The following is a 15,000-nucleotide window of genomic DNA, read 5'->3' on the forward strand; positions in this document are numbered from 1 at the left end:
ACGGCGTTGCGCAGCGCCCGCGACGCCCGCTCAGACTGCGTGCCCACAAGGTCATTCTGCTTCGTGCGCGCACCGCGACTGCGGCGCTTGTGGCCCATCTTGTTGGTGTGCGCGTGAGGGCCTGTCGCTGCCGACGATGATGACAACGGCGACAACACAGAAGGGGGCGGTGGGGCTGCCTCTTGTAGCGCAGCCACGGCCGCCACATCCTCTGGTCTCAATGCATCCTCCCACGCAGACGGGTCAACGACCCTGTCAGACATGGTGTGTTGTCGTGTTGTGTGTTGTGTTGTTGTGGTGTGATGTGTGACGGATGGGTGATGCGTGGTGTTGTGGTGGTTCTTCTTCACTCGTCACACCTTGACCCTTCTCACTCACTTCTTGCTTCCTTGACCAATGAATGCTGTTCAATTGCTTGCTGCCCGTCAGTGAGCTTACGAAAGAGGTTGTCATGTAGCAAGGGGTGGGGGAGGGGCAAGTGCCCACTCGCACTCAACGGTTGACTATGCGTGGATGTGTGTGTGTGTGTGTGTGTGTGTGTGTGTGTGTGTGTGTGTGTGTGTGTGTGTGTGTGTGTGTGTGTGTGTGTGTGTTTATGGCTGCTGGGAGTGCGTGCAGGACGCAGGGCTCCTGTCCTTGCGTTGGAAGAACGGCACATCGTCTTCATCAGCACTGGACGTCGGCGACGACGACGGCTGGTGCACGTGCTGCAGCAACACATCCCGCGGCAGCACATGCGTGAGGTTGTGGTGGGCGGCGTCGGAGCATGGCGTGTTGCCGAGCTTGTCCTTGATGACGCAGCTCGCGCCCTTGGAGATGAGATACGTGGCAACCTTCTCATGCCCTGTACGGTGTGCGTGATGCCGGCGTTGACACCAAGCGAGCAAGCAAGCAAGGAGACAAGCAAGAAGGTCAATCATACGAGCTCGCCGCCCTGCTCACATGCATGCGAATCTCATGTGGTCTACGGCATCCATGCGACCCCTCATTTGGACAGCCCAGCCTTGCTTCTCCCACCATGCCATTCATGCACCACCACGACCACAACCACCACCACCACCACCAGCACCACCACCACCAAGCTCGTACCGCGCACGATGGCCTCGTGGAGGGCGGTGCGTCCGTCCACGTCTGTCTCGTCCACGCCCACGCCGCGAAACTCGATGATGCGTTTCACCACATCCAACTTCCCGTGCGCGGCAGACTGGATGAGCAGCAGCGACAGGCTCTCCTCCGTCGCCCGCGCAACCCGCGTCTTCGTCCTCTGCAGTTGTGGGGAACGAGGTACGTGTGCGTTAGTGAGCGTGTGTGCGTGAGTGTGTATGTGATGATGTAAGCATGTGTGTGTGTGAGGATGTAAGCATGTGGGTGTGTGTCATTGTAAACGGCACAACACAAACGCATCCAAGAGGCCACAGCTTCCACCACCAACAATCACCACCACCAATCACCACACCTGCGGGCGACGCAGGACGTTGCCAAAGACGTGCAGGTTGCGATGTTCCTCCACCAGCCGCTGCGCCACGTGCAGCCCTCGTACAGAGTTGCCCTTGCGGTCGAGACGCGGGCTCCAGATGGCGATGCCAAGCTTGCCCGGGACGCTGAGGAAGAGGGCGCCAGACACGCCGCTCTTGGCGGGAATGCCAACCTCAAACGCAAACCGCCCGCTGTAGTCGTACATGCCGCAGTTGTACATGAGCGAGAGCGCATTCTGCACCATCTCGGGCGACATGATGTCGGACTCTGTGATCGGGGAGACTCCGCCGTTGGCAAAGGTCGCGGCAATGGCAGCGAGACCAAGGCAGTCGCATGACAGCGAGCATGCGCTGAAGTACAGCTCCAGCACCTCCTGGATGTTGGCGTCGGCAAGCAGCTGGCTCGTCTCGCTCATGAAGTAGGTCAGCGCAAAGTTGCGGCTGGCAGTGGCAAGCTCGGACAGGTACACGCTGTTGTCGAAGGTGACTGGCGTCACGTGTCCAGCCATCTCCTCCACAAACGCCTTCACCGCCTTGTACGCAGCCACCTGCAGCGTTCGTGGGGTTCACGCACCAAGGTTGGGGGGGGGAATAACATCGGTGACGTACGCATGTCAGCGGATGTGTGAACGTGTGTGTGTGTGTGTGTGTGTGTGTGTGTGTGTGTGTGTGTGTGTGTGTGTGTGTGTGTGTGTGTGTGTGTGTGTGTGTGTGTGTGTGTGTGTGTGTGTGTGTGTGTGAGCATAAATCAGAAAACGCAAAAGCAAAGACACGGCGTTGCAAATGAAGAGCCGTAAGCCTGTGTGAGTTTGTGGCTTGTGGGGTGTGCGCTTACGACCACACACATTGCACACACACACACACACACAGATAGAGAGAGAGAGAGTGTGTGTGTGTGTGTGTGTGTGTGAGTGAGAGAGTGAGAGAGAGAGTCAGAGAGTCAGAGAGTTAGAAAGAGAGAGTCTGAGAGTCAGAAAGAGAACATACATACACACACACACACACTGAACAAATGGTGTCACCTTCTGCTTGAGGTGTGTCCAGATGATGGCGGAGGACATGATTGCACCGGCGTTGAGCATCGGGTTGTGCGGATTCTTGTCTTCGTCCAGCGCAAACGCGTTGAAGCGCTGTCCGCTTGGCTCGTACCCAATATGGTCGTGCACTTCCTCCCACCCGACCAGCGACTGGGCGAGGCAGTACAGCAGCGGCTTGCACGTTGACTGCAGCGTAAACGGGATGTGTGCATCACCGTGTACCCACGTCTCGCCGTCACACGACACCGCCGCAATGGCAAACAGCTCCGGGTTGACGGCTGCCAGTTCTGGGATGTAGTCTGCCTGCATGCCGTCCTTGATGTCCTTCGCCTCCTCATACAGCTGCTGCAGCGTGCGGCAAATGTCCTTGAACATGCTGCCAGTGGTCGGTGCGCTGTGTGTTGGCGTGGGGCCTTCCGGGCTTGGGGATGACACCCCAGATGTGCCAGTTGCGGGTGTCGGTGCCTCTGTCGCCACCTTGTCCACCTGCGGCAGGGGCGCTGCACGCTGCTCCCGCCGCCCTTGTCGCTCCTGCGCAGGCCGTTGCTGTTGTACATGTGCTTGTGCTTGTTGTTGTTGGCGCAATGGATGGTCGCCCTGCCTGCCATTCTGCTTCTGTTGGCTCTGTTGGCTCTGTGGCTGAGTGTTGTGGTCGCGTGACGATGCCTGTGCCTTCAACTGTGCAGGCGCTTCCGCTGGCGCTGGGTTGCTGCGGCCATTGCCAGCACTGCGACGCGGTCGTGTGCGCGACTGCTTGCCAACACCGGGCACCGTCTGCTGGCGTGTGCGCGGCGAATGTGGTGCTGTTGCTCCATTGCCGGCACGACCATTCACAAACCCGTTAGCAGTGCGAGTAGCTGGGGCAGTTGGCACTGCTTCTTGCTCTGCTTCTGGTTGCTGCTGCTCTTCTTCTTTTTGTTGCCCTTGTAGTTCTTGTTGTTCTTGTGGTTCTTGTTGTTCTTGTTGTTCTTGTTGTTCTTGTGGTTCTGGTGGTTGTTTTTGTTCTTGATCTTGGTCTCCCTCCTCCTCTTCCTGGCCCTCCTCTTCGTTTGCGTGTTGAGGTTGCTGTGACGATTGCGGTGCTTGCGCATGCGTGGCTCCCGGCACATCTTGGTCTTGAGCCACAGCAGGAGCACTTGCCATTGCCTCCTGCGTTTCATTCTGCTGCTGCTGTTGCTGCTGTGGATGGATGGGCGGCAAACGCACCCTTTCTTCGTCGTCTGCGTCCTGTTCCCCTGGTCTGGCGGTCTGCTGCTTTTGCTGCTGGTGCTTTTGCTGTTGGTGCTGCTGCTGGTGGTGCTGCTGATTCTTTTGTCCGCTGCCTGCACGAGCCAGTGCGTGCCCCGACGTGCGGCGGCGGCCTCGCCCACTGCCGGTCGGCGTGACCTGCACCTTGTTGTCTTCCGAAGCTGGGGGTGAAGGCGCGATTGGTGGCAGCTTGGTTGGCGGCTCAATGGCACTGCCGTTTGCACCTTTGGTGTCCCTGGACCGAGCAGTGCCGCTGCCACTCCCACTGCGAGGATCGGGCTCGCCTCGGGTGGCGGGCGGGGCGTCGACAGAGTCTGGCCGAACTTCGTTCGTGGCTGGTTCAATTGCCGTGTTGGCGCCATGGGCTGTTGCGCTGGAGCGAGCACTCCGGTCTCGCCCCTGGCTCCGTTGCTTTGGCGAGGTTCCTCGCTGTTCCGCCTCAGGGACGGTGGTTGTTGGTGTCTTCTTCCGCGCTGCGGTGGTTGCGGATGCCCGCTTTGATCGGGCTGTGGGTGTCAAAGTCGCGGAAGCGGCAGGGGACTCTTGTGGTGTGGGTTTCTTGACAGCTCTGCTTCGATCGGTGGCCACGCTTGTTCGCGGCCCTCTTCCCGAGCCACGCCCGCTACCGGTACCATCGCCCTCACCGCCGCTGCCTTCGCCACGCCCTCTCCCTCTTCCTCTCCCTCTTCCACCTCCCTTCTTCATCATCCCAGCAGAGCGGCGCACGTCTGTTGCAGACTCCTTCGCGCTGCTGCTTGTTGTGTGCTGTTGTTGTTTGGCGGCGTCCATTGTCGTCAGCGATCCATGTACGCCTGAATTCAGTCGTGTAAACTGAATTCAGTCGTGTAAACTGAATTCAGAAGGAAAGATCGAGGATAGAGGAAGAGGAAGCGAGCAGTGCTCCAGCTTGTGGACATCATCATGGGGTCGACTGGTGTGCGCATCCCGCTCGCGGTGTGCACGGACGACGCGCAGCATGCCGTGTCTGCAACGTTTGCCACACGAGACAGACAACACGTGGTCACAGGCACAAGGACAGGCCAAGTGCGCAACTCTTTTATTTTCTTTTTTTGTGTGTGTGTGTGTGTGTGTTTATGTGTGATTGCATATATGCGTGTGTGGATAAGTGTGTGCGTGTGTGCTTACTGTGTCCTGAGTGGCATTGCAACTGCTGAGGAATGACACTTGTTGCTGTTCTGGCTGGATGATGCCATGCGATTTGACACATGCAGCCTGTTGGGCTGTGTGCTTCTATCACTGCACTATCGCTGCATGTGTTTGCTCACTTCAAGTACACCCCTCTTCCCTCTTGCCCCCATTCCATTGTTGTAGGTGTGCTTCTGGTCTCTGAAGGAAGACAAGGTACAGTGCGCAGCCATGTCGCGCACAATGCAAGCACACCCATCATCCATGGCGTCAGCCATCCAGCACGCACACTGACTGCAACCGCCCTTTGCATTCTGTCAGACCTCGCTTGATGTTGCGTGCACTTTCGATCTCACAGTGTCTCATGTATGTATGCTTTCACCGACAACTTTCGTCGTGTGTCACGTGGTTTGGGGCATTTTGTCAGATCACGCCGGTGACCCTGTCTCTCGTCAGCAATGCAGAGGTCACGTGCATCACAGAGTGCTGGCGCGACTACCACAAGGATCTTCCCAGCAGAGCACGGGACACCGCTGTCCTTTGCGGGTTTGCAGACGGGTGCGTGCATGCGTGTGTGTGTGTGTGTGTGTGTGTGTGTGTGTGTGTGTGTGTGTGTGTGTGTGTGTGTGTGTGTGTGTGTGTGTGTGTGCATGCGCGCGCGCGTGTGTGTGTGTGTTCGATGTGCATGCTTGTATTCTTCAGTGTATCTTGCTATTGATATCTCTTGTTTCACCTGTCTGACGACCAGCTCTTCTGCACCCCATGTTTTCCCCCTTTGCTACGCTGTTGCTGCTGCGTCGTCGTTGCAGCGCAATTGCCATCATGGATCCCTGCGACGGGCGCCTTGTCCACTTCCACAAACACGTCGTGCCGGGCCGCATCCGCTCCATCGAGGTACAGCCTTCCTGCCTTCCCCCCCCCCCCCCGCCTGAGCCCTGGGAGGTTCGCCCACGTAGCCCTGCACGCGCGTGTCTGCTTAGCGACCCACATGCGAGATTGCTCCTTGGCATGGAGATGCGCTCCACACCACATGTTTGGGCTGGTGTGCCTCACGCCTGCTGCTGCTGCTGTTGTTGTTTCGCGCACAGGTGTTTGGTCACGACCATTTTGCTGCCATTGCGGGCGACTTTGCAGACATTGTCATTGTGCATCTGACAACCATGAAGGTGCGAGCACGTGACGTCTGTGCAGCGATGCCTGGCAACGCTGTGACCCTGCAACAATGCGCACTTGCACGTGCATGCACTCATGTACAAGTACCTGCACACAATCACGTATTCATGCCTGCAAGCACACACACACACACACACACACGTTCACACACACACGCACACACACACACACAATCCCTCTATGTCTGCCTTTGTCAGACGCACCACCTTCTTCGTGGATACATTTCCGCTGATTGGCACGTGTCGCTTGACACTCTGACATACAAGACACCGTCAGGTGTGTGATGGTGGTGGCAGCAAGAGCAGGGATGCTGCAGGAGGGGGGGGGGTCGTTGTCACTCCAATCTTGTGTACACACACGGCATGTGTGGAAATGATTATGACAGGGTCATGGACATGTCAGTCACAGTCAGTTGATTGTGTGCATGCACACACGCGCTCACACACACTCACTCACGCGCTCTCTTACCTGGCCAATTGTACAGGGGAGGAAAGCACGGGGCTTGTTGCTGCGAGCGCGTCGGCGCACGTCAGCATCTTCCCGCTCAACTGGCAGCAGATGACGACCGACACCAAAGGCCTTCCACTCCACTCCGTCCGCTCGCAATTTCCGAAAGTGTGCGGCGTGGCCTGGGCCCCGCGCTGCCAGCACATCATCGCTGTGGCCGGCAGAGCAAGCTGCGAGGTGTGTAGTCACGCGCTTGTGTGTGTGTGTTGCGTGTGTGTTGTGTGTTGCGTGTGTGTCTGTTGTGTTGTGTGTGTGTGTGCGTGTTGTGTTGTGTATTGTGTTGTGGGAGCGGAATCGAGAGGTGGATTGCTGGCGGTTAATGGTACTGGCTCATATTGCACACCATAATTCCTGTTGGCGAACACACGTCGCTCACACCACATGCACATACATGCATTCTTCTTGCACTTGCGCGCATTTGACATGAATACACTCACACTGGCAACGATGCCAACACGCACACACACACGCACGCACGCACAATCACACAGCTGCTGCATGTAAAGACGCTGGCGTGTGTTGGGGTGTTCCCTTTTGATTTTTCGTCACCAACGGGCTGCGCATTTGCGTCATTTGTGGACACGTCATCGCTTCTCGCTTTCTCCCATGTACGACATCGTGGCAACCGTTGTGCACGTTGTGTATGTGTGTGTGTGTGTGTGTGTGTGTGTGTGTGTGAGCGAGGACGTGCTTGCGAGTGAAAACGGAGGCACACGACTGCCTGCCGTCTGTGCGGCAGTCACGTATGCGCACACCCACATGCATACACGCACGCAAGCTCGCACCTCCCCCGTTTTCCTCACACCATCCTCTCTCTCTCTCTCTCTCTCTCTCTCTCTCTCTCTCTCTCTCTCTCACTCTCACTCATGCACATGTGTACGCGTCAGGCCGGTGAGATCAAGTGCTTTGATGTTGCGCAATTTGTGGACGGCAAAAATCCCAACGAGCCATGCAAGGTCTGCCCACCGGAGAACCACCAGGTCTGTGTGTGAATGCATGAGTGCGTGTGTTTTGCGTGTGTGCGTGTGAATGCATGAGTGCGTGTGTTCTGTGTGTGATTGAGGCGTTAATGCCACCTTGCACACATGCGCGTCGTGCATTTCACCATCTTGCTGCCACCGAGCGTCACATCGGAGCGGTTGAGCACGTCTCATTCGGTGTCACTTCTTCTCCACCGTCGCTGTTGCACCAACAGGACCAGAGGCCAAACATTGAGCCCGTGGCGCTGGCACTGACGTCAACGCTGCAGCTGCAAAATATTGAGGTGAAGACAAAAGCTAAAAGCAGTCGCATTGGGGAGGGGGTGGCGGAGTGATGCTCCCCGCTGTTATGGTTACACGTCAATGACTGACACACACACACACACACACACACACACACACACACACACACACACACACACACACACACACACACACACACACACACACACACACACACGCATGTGAGCAGGAGGGTCCTGTGTGCTTTTCTGCGAATCGCATTCGATCTGACTCTGACATTCCGCTGATCACGGCCGCGTCAGGTCGGTGGTGATGGTGTTGGTGGTGATGGTGTTGGTGGTGATGGTGGTGCTGTTCTTGTTGCTGGTGTTGTTGCCCTGTGCAAATTGGTTGTTGCCTTTTCACTTACACCGCAGCGTGCGGGCGCGAATGCTCGCGTCCTTCACCTTGTACTGCCTGGCTTTAACACTGCCCCAATATGCACGCCCTCACGCGCATGCATCAACAGCAGGCGGTCATGTCCATGGCGTGACGAAAGTCGGCCCAAATCTCAAGGCGAAACTGCATGCATCGTTCGCAAACGCATGGACCCAGGTACGTGTGTGCGTGCGTGCGTGCGTATGTGTTTGTGCGTGAGTAGGTTTTGCGGGCGTGTGTGCGAGACAGACCGTCATCTTGAACACATGTGCACCATCAGGCCCTCATATCCCGTCGTGTGTGTGTGTGTGTGTGATTTGGTTGTGTGTGTGTGTGATATGGTTGTGTGATTGCCAGAAACAACTGGACCAGCTGCCGTTTCTCGATGCAGACGACAAGATTGCCACACTGCTCACGCTCAAGGCACGCGCATTCTTTTCGCCGTGTTCGCTGTCATAGGGAAAGAAAAGCGGGCGACTCAGCTGCAGTGTCAAAACAACCCATGACACACACACACACTCACTCCCCTCACTCACTCACTCCCCTCACTCACTCACCCACCCACTCACTCACCCAGTCACCCACCCACCCACTCACTCACGCACGCACAAAACCATTTGTGTGTCCCAATTGACCTTTGCAGAATGAGCAGAGCAGTCTGAACTCCGTGCATGTGTTTGGGCTGATGTCGGGCGATTTGGTTGTGTGCGACACGGCGCATCTGCTCTGGAGGTGTGTGTGTGTGTGTGTGCGTGTGCGTGTGTGTGTGCATTTATGTGTATGCAATTGTCAGTGTGTGCGTGTATGTATGTGTGGGTGTGTGCAATTGTCGGCATGTGTGATTGACTGCGGGTGTGCGCGCACCGTTCTTCAGGATCGAGCCACATCCGTCTTTCGTTCGATTGTTCCCTTCTCAGTTCAGCCCCCCCCTCACTCACCCGTGTGTCCGCGATCATGCTGCGTTGTGCCTCATCAGTCTGTTTGACCGTCCGTCCAAGTACGCGTCGCTGTTCAACGACGCCCCAGCCTTGCGCCTGCACGCCCACCAGGGCCGTGTGCGCTGTTTGTTCCACTGCCGCGGGTCCCTCTCCAATATCTTCGGTGCGCTGTTCGTGTTGTTGTTGATGCGTGCGGTGATGCTGTTTTGATTGCACTGCCTGCGTCTGGATCTGTTCTTGTTCATTCATTCGCATCACCACACGTGTATTGTGCATGCTCGAGAGTGTTTGTCAATGCACTGCATGCCCACGTGCCCCACCTCAAACACGTGCCCCAGCTCACACACACACACACTTCACATCACCTCCCCCCTCACGAATCAGTGTCGTCTGGAGCGGACTTTGATCTGCACATATGGGACCGGCGCACCATGAAGCGCATCCACACGTTCAACCAGCAGTGCGGCGAGGTCGGGCGGGCAATGGAGCGCGCGGCTGTCACATATGTGCTCTTGTGTCTCCTCGTGTGATAGTTTTTTGGGATAACCCGTTGCATACGTTCACACATACACACACATACACACACATACACACACATACACACACATACACACATACACACATGCACACACGCGCTTTCCCTCGCCCTGCAGGTGACGCGGGTTGGGCATCTGCACATGGACCTGAGCCCCGTGTGGCGCCAGTGCATCTTCACCGCCGCCACAGACCACTCCATCGCCATCTACAACCTCCTGCACATGACGTGTGTTCTGCGCTTCGCCGGCCACGCATTTCCCGTGCAGGTGCGTTGGGTGAACTGAACACGATGCAAATGGCGTTCTGTTGTCGTCGTCGTTGTTGTTGTTGTTTAAGTTGTCGTTTAAGTTGTTGTTGTTGTCGTTGTTGTTGTTGTTTAAGTTGTTGTTGTTGTTTAAGTTGTTGTTGTTGTTGTTGTTGTTGTTGTTGTTGTTGTTGTTGTTGTTGTTGTTGTTGTTGTTGCTTGAATTTCTGTTCACTCAACACAACAACAGAACAGACCACAACGTAACTGACGCTCACGCCCCTACCGCTGCCGCTGCGAACTTTGGGTCACCAGTCCATCTACTGGCTGCCACCGGAGGAGAGCATGGTAGTGTCGTGCACAAACGGCGCGGCGTACATCTGGCAGCTGGAGACGGGCCATCTCGAGGGCACGGCCTCTGGGCAGATTGCAAAGAACATCACCGCATCTGCTGTGCCGTTGGACGCAAAGGCGCCCGCAGCTGTTAGCGGCGGCGTCTCTGTCGTCACGGGTCGACTCGACAGCGCCGGCAACGTGGTGAGGCACACTGACGCACGCACACACGCACATATGTTGGATGTGTCATGATTGAATGTGTGTGTGTGTGTGCGCGCGCGTGTGTGTGCGTTTGTAAGCGTGCGTTTGTGAGAGTGTGTGTATTTGATAGTGTTTGTGCGTCTGTGGATGCGAATCACTACAGCAATGGCTGCCTCCAACTCATTCGCACTCGTGTCACTTTGCTTCACTTCACTTTGTCACCTCGCTGCCACGCAGGTGCTGTTTATTCAAGTCAACCTGGAGGAGACCGTCTCACGCCTGCACAAGCTCAACGACACATTCTACCTGTACGGTCATGACATGGTTTCATCCATTGACATGGGCATGTGCTGACTGCGTGTAGGGTTTAGCGGTGATGCAGTCCGTTACGCGCTGCTGTCGTTGATGAGTTCCGGGCTCCTTGCAACGATCAACTTTCAGTGTCACACCACGTTCTTTCAATGGTACACTCAACCCCCTCACCACACACACACACACGCACACACACACACACACACACGCACACACACACACACACACACACACACACACACACACACACACACACACACACACACACACACACACACACACACACACACACACACGTGTAGGAGTTTGTTGGATGCGGCTGTGGAGCGGCGGGATGACAGGCTGCCGGCTCGAACACCGCTGTCACCGTCGCACCTGAGCCCGCACCGCCTGACACGCAAGCACACAATGCACGACAACGACGAAGATGGTGATGATGACAATGACGATGATGGCGTGAGCGCCAACACAAGCGCCGTTGCCGGTGGTGGCGAGGACGGGGAGGACGTGTTTGGTGGCCCCGTGCATCGCAACACCAGCATCCGCCCAACAACAGACTTTGACGACCCGGAACACGACGAGGACCATGAGGAGGAGGAGGAGGAGCACCACAACAGCGGCAGCGGTGGTGATGGTCGTCGCCATCATCACAAGAGCGCGACGCGGGCGGCGCTGGGCGGTGCGTCCACATCGTCACAACACCGGCGCAGACAGCCGGTGGGACGGCGCATGTCGCACACAACCACGCCCTCACGGCTCCTGTCAGCGCCAGCACCACACCACCACCACCACCACCACCACCACCAGCAGCAGCAGCAGCAGCAGCACGGATCGCCCGCGGGGTCACTCACGTCGTCTCCGCAGTCGTCGTCAACACCAAAGCCGCGGCGCCAGCGCCAGACGTCGTTTGTGGAGGATGCGGAGGACGAGGGCCTGAATGCACGCACAGAGCTCGCCATTCTCGACTTTGTGCTCTCGCTGCTGCTGCGCTGGGAGGACTCGACGTTTGATCTGAGCAAAGTGCACCTCGTTGGTCCATGCAAGCACGTGGCGTGCGGTGTCTCTGGGTCTCACGCCAAACCGACGTTCCTGCTGCCGAACCAGCCCAAGGAGCGGCGGTGGCAGCTCACGCCGTACTTTGTCACCATGCACAGCTTTGCCGTCTACGTTCTCCTCAACGCCGTCTCGGTGCGCCGCTGTGTTCACTCACAGAGCGGGAGAGGGGGAAGGGAGGGGGAGGATATGTTTGCTTGTTTGTTTGTGTGTGTGTGTGTGTGTGTGTGTGTGTGTGTGTGTGTGTGTGTGTGTGTGTGTGTGTGTGTGTGTGTGTGTGTGTGTGTGTGTGTGAACGTGCGAGGGAAGCGTGCTTGCTCAACATGCCCATCTGGAATGTGATAACTGCTCACACGCACGCACGCACGCACGCACGAATACACACATACACACGCGCACACACGCACACACACGCACACACACGCACACATGCACACCACGCACACCCACGCACACCCACGCACGCACACACATACATACAAACACGCGCACTCAATCATTTACTTGACACGTGCAGGAGATTGAGTGCCAGGGGGAGAACCAGGCGCTGTGGCTGAGCATTGTGCCGCACTTCCTCGATGATCTTCATCGCGATGTTGCGCACACGGCGCCGAGTGACATCCGCTTGCTAGCACGGTTCTGGCAGGTGCGGCATGCAGGAGAAAAGGGAGGGGGCGTGCTTTGTTGTTGTTGTTGATGCTGCCGATGACGGTGGTGTTTTTTTTTCCGCTCAGGTGCTGTGTACTTCTCTTTCTCTTGCTGCGCTTTTGTGCATCATGGTGCCTTCACCAACTCATAACCAAGTGCACGCGTACTCACACATACACACACATGCTCACACATGTGACTGTTTCACGCGTGCTTCCACAGCATCGCTGCGAGGAGTTTGCCGAGGGAGCGCGTGCTCTCATTCGCAGCGGCGTCTCCCGCGTACGTGTGTGTGTGTGCGTGTGCGGTGTGTCCATGAGTACCAACAACAACGAAACGATCATCCACCCGCTCACTCCAATGATCGTTCACGCAAACCGCTTACTTGTCTGCTTGCTTGTGTCTTGTGTTGGTTTTTGCTGCGCATGTGTTCAGCTGAGCGACACAGACCGCCGCGGACTGCTGCACCAGCTGGAGGCGGACACCCCGCAGACCCTGGACCACATCTCAACTGCAGACGTACGATCGAGGTGGTGGTGGTGGTGGCGACTGTGATTGTTACAAGCTACACTCCGTTGGATGACATGTGTACACAACAAGTGCACACACACACACACACACACACACACACGCATACATGAGTTCATGTGCTGACCCGTGTTCTCATTCGCCATCCACAATGATCACCATTGTGGCAGGTTGAAACGCTGATTCTGGAGACGATTCTGATGGATCTTGACCTGGCGACATTCAAGAACACCGAGCAGCTGGTGGCGCTGCTGGAGCGCATCATCATGGCGCCAACCATCAGTGAGTTGCCCTGGGTGCTGGCGTTGGAAAGTGCGGACGGTTGAGGGAGGGGGGATGGACGTGCAAATGTCTTCGCGTGCATGTGCTTGCGTTGCCGCTGTAGCTGATACAAACATCCGTACCCATACACGCACACACGCGCACACACGCACGCACACGCGCGCACACACACACACACAATGTCCGCTTTACTCGCCCGTTGTTCATCCTGCTCGCTGCAGGCACTAGCGTCCGCGTGCTGGCGATCACGGCGGTGACAGCTGGGTGTCAGACGATGCACGTGTCGCATGGCAAGCGCTTGCAGTCCATGCTAGTCACCATCATTCGTCTGGCCAGCGGGCACGACACCACGCTGAGCGCAGCGTGCCTGCATGCACTGAGTGTTGTCGTCACCAAGTCCCCTCGCGCGTTTATCCATGCGCTCACGTTCTTTGTGGAGCGGGACGACGCCAACTACTCCGAGGGCATGCTCGCGGTACGATGATGATGACGACGACGAGAGAGTAGCGCTGTAGGGCACACATGCATGTGTTTCACACTCATTGCTCTTCCTTTCCTTCCTCACATGCACACTCTCGCGCATGCACACTTGCACCCTCCCAAATGCACCTCCATCCACGTGCACACTACGCGACCTTGCTTGACCGACCGCGCCCTGGCTGCACAGTTGCTGCGGAAGTTGGTGCTGCGTCACCCGTCGTCGCTGCTGGATCAGCTCGAGACAATCGTGGACACTGTCATGCGCACGCTTGATCCAAACAAGACCGCCCGCACCAAATGCGCAAAGGTGGTGATGTGGTGTTTGTCTGTCTGTATGGGTGTGCGTGTGTGTTTGCGTGTGCGTGTGTGTGCGTGCGTGTGCGTGCGAGTGTGCGTGTGTGTGTGTGTGTGTGTTTGCGTGCGTGTGTGCGTGTGTGAGGTGATGTCGAAAGGACGGGCAAAGAGTGCGTGAGAGTTTGGTGCTTTGGCTGTATTGTAATAACTACGCCAGGGCTGTGATACGTGTGTGGCACTTGGATCTGTATCCCTCACAATCAATCAACCACTGTGTGTTGTGCGAACAGCTCGCCAAGCGTGTGCTGTCTGACATCTGCCGCACATATCCCATGATTGCGCGCGTGCCGTCAACGTCGTCCGCCACAGCACGTGCGTCAGCGATTGTGGCGAGCGGGGAGGAGTGCACCAGCCCCACCCTCATCCCCATGCATGCTCTGTGCGTGCTTGTTCGCACCGTATCACTTCACACGCTGATGATACTCATTCCCGTACGCTTGGTTGCGTTCACTCCCTTCCACCTTGGGTACCACCAACGCACAACACACTGCGGTGCAGGCCTCGCTGTGGGCGCTCAGGATGGCAAGCTCACCATCTTCGACCTCAAGACTGCAACAGTGTGGAAGGTGCGTGTCGCGTGCATGCGTGCATGTGCGCGTGTTTAATTTTACATCGCTCATGACACGGCTTTGAATGTGCCACGTGCTGCGAATGTGCATGGCCAGGTTGTGCAAGCGCATTCAGCGCCCATCTCGGCCACAGCCTTCGACCCCACGTGCAAATACCTCATCACCTTCTCTCTCGTGGAGAAGCACTGGCGCGTGTGGCAGGTATGTGTGCCTGTAGTGATTGTGTACGCGTCGCATGCGCTGTGCGGTGTTTTCAGTGCGTTGCGTTTCTTGTGTCCTGTGCTGCTTCAAT

At 56.9% G+C, this 15,000-nt stretch overlaps 3 protein-coding genes across 3 annotated transcripts in view; 1 reads left to right on the forward strand and 2 right to left on the reverse strand.

The window, feature by feature from the left end:
- The window catches only part of PTSG_04018 (uncharacterized protein), a 1,861-nt gene extending 1,657 nt beyond the window's left edge, over nucleotides 1-204 (reverse strand). Inside the window, exon 1 of the mRNA XM_004994858.1 lies at nucleotides 1-204. This exon is cut by the window's left edge and continues 173 nt beyond it. Coding sequence (XP_004994915.1) covers nucleotides 1-98 — 98 coding nt within the window. The 5' untranslated portion in view covers nucleotides 99-204.
- Nucleotides 205-550: 346 nt separating this feature from the next.
- PTSG_04019 (glutaminase) lies at nucleotides 551-4,600 on the reverse strand. Its single transcript, XM_004994859.1, has 4 exons — nucleotides 2,498-4,600; nucleotides 1,457-2,023; nucleotides 1,090-1,264; nucleotides 551-844 (listed from the first exon to the last, which is right to left on the reverse strand). Exons 1-4 carry the CDS (start codon nucleotides 4,547-4,549, stop codon nucleotides 594-596), a joined length of 3,045 nt encoding a protein of 1,014 aa, XP_004994916.1. The 5' UTR covers nucleotides 4,550-4,600; the 3' UTR covers nucleotides 551-593.
- The window catches only part of PTSG_12116 (uncharacterized protein), a 10,917-nt gene continuing 494 nt past the window's right edge, over nucleotides 4,578-15,000 (forward strand). The window contains exons 1-29 of the mRNA XM_004994860.1: nucleotides 4,578-4,804; nucleotides 5,093-5,122; nucleotides 5,334-5,464; nucleotides 5,716-5,800; nucleotides 5,995-6,072; nucleotides 6,277-6,355; nucleotides 6,564-6,763; nucleotides 7,078-7,194; nucleotides 7,474-7,566; nucleotides 7,782-7,850; nucleotides 8,039-8,111; nucleotides 8,318-8,403; nucleotides 8,584-8,649; nucleotides 8,870-8,958; nucleotides 9,203-9,327; nucleotides 9,549-9,634; nucleotides 9,818-9,967; nucleotides 10,261-10,482; nucleotides 10,720-10,790; nucleotides 11,097-11,982; nucleotides 12,365-12,493; nucleotides 12,718-12,777; nucleotides 12,931-13,014; nucleotides 13,194-13,305; nucleotides 13,527-13,780; nucleotides 13,973-14,092; nucleotides 14,370-14,451; nucleotides 14,638-14,705; nucleotides 14,805-14,909. Of these exons, the coding sequence (XP_004994917.1) occupies nucleotides 4,682-4,804; nucleotides 5,093-5,122; nucleotides 5,334-5,464; nucleotides 5,716-5,800; nucleotides 5,995-6,072; nucleotides 6,277-6,355; nucleotides 6,564-6,763; nucleotides 7,078-7,194; nucleotides 7,474-7,566; nucleotides 7,782-7,850; nucleotides 8,039-8,111; nucleotides 8,318-8,403; nucleotides 8,584-8,649; nucleotides 8,870-8,958; nucleotides 9,203-9,327; nucleotides 9,549-9,634; nucleotides 9,818-9,967; nucleotides 10,261-10,482; nucleotides 10,720-10,790; nucleotides 11,097-11,982; nucleotides 12,365-12,493; nucleotides 12,718-12,777; nucleotides 12,931-13,014; nucleotides 13,194-13,305; nucleotides 13,527-13,780; nucleotides 13,973-14,092; nucleotides 14,370-14,451; nucleotides 14,638-14,705; nucleotides 14,805-14,909 (3,873 nt within the window). The 5' untranslated portion in view covers nucleotides 4,578-4,681. The remainder of the gene's footprint in view (nucleotides 4,805-5,092; nucleotides 5,123-5,333; nucleotides 5,465-5,715; nucleotides 5,801-5,994; nucleotides 6,073-6,276; nucleotides 6,356-6,563; nucleotides 6,764-7,077; nucleotides 7,195-7,473; nucleotides 7,567-7,781; nucleotides 7,851-8,038; nucleotides 8,112-8,317; nucleotides 8,404-8,583; nucleotides 8,650-8,869; nucleotides 8,959-9,202; nucleotides 9,328-9,548; nucleotides 9,635-9,817; nucleotides 9,968-10,260; nucleotides 10,483-10,719; nucleotides 10,791-11,096; nucleotides 11,983-12,364; nucleotides 12,494-12,717; nucleotides 12,778-12,930; nucleotides 13,015-13,193; nucleotides 13,306-13,526; nucleotides 13,781-13,972; nucleotides 14,093-14,369; nucleotides 14,452-14,637; nucleotides 14,706-14,804; nucleotides 14,910-15,000) is intronic.

The sequence above is a fragment of the Salpingoeca rosetta genome (genome assembly GCF_000188695.1).
Source record: "Salpingoeca rosetta unplaced genomic scaffold supercont1.9, whole genome shotgun sequence".
Classification (NCBI taxonomy): domain Eukaryota; class Choanoflagellata; order Craspedida; family Salpingoecidae; genus Salpingoeca; species Salpingoeca rosetta.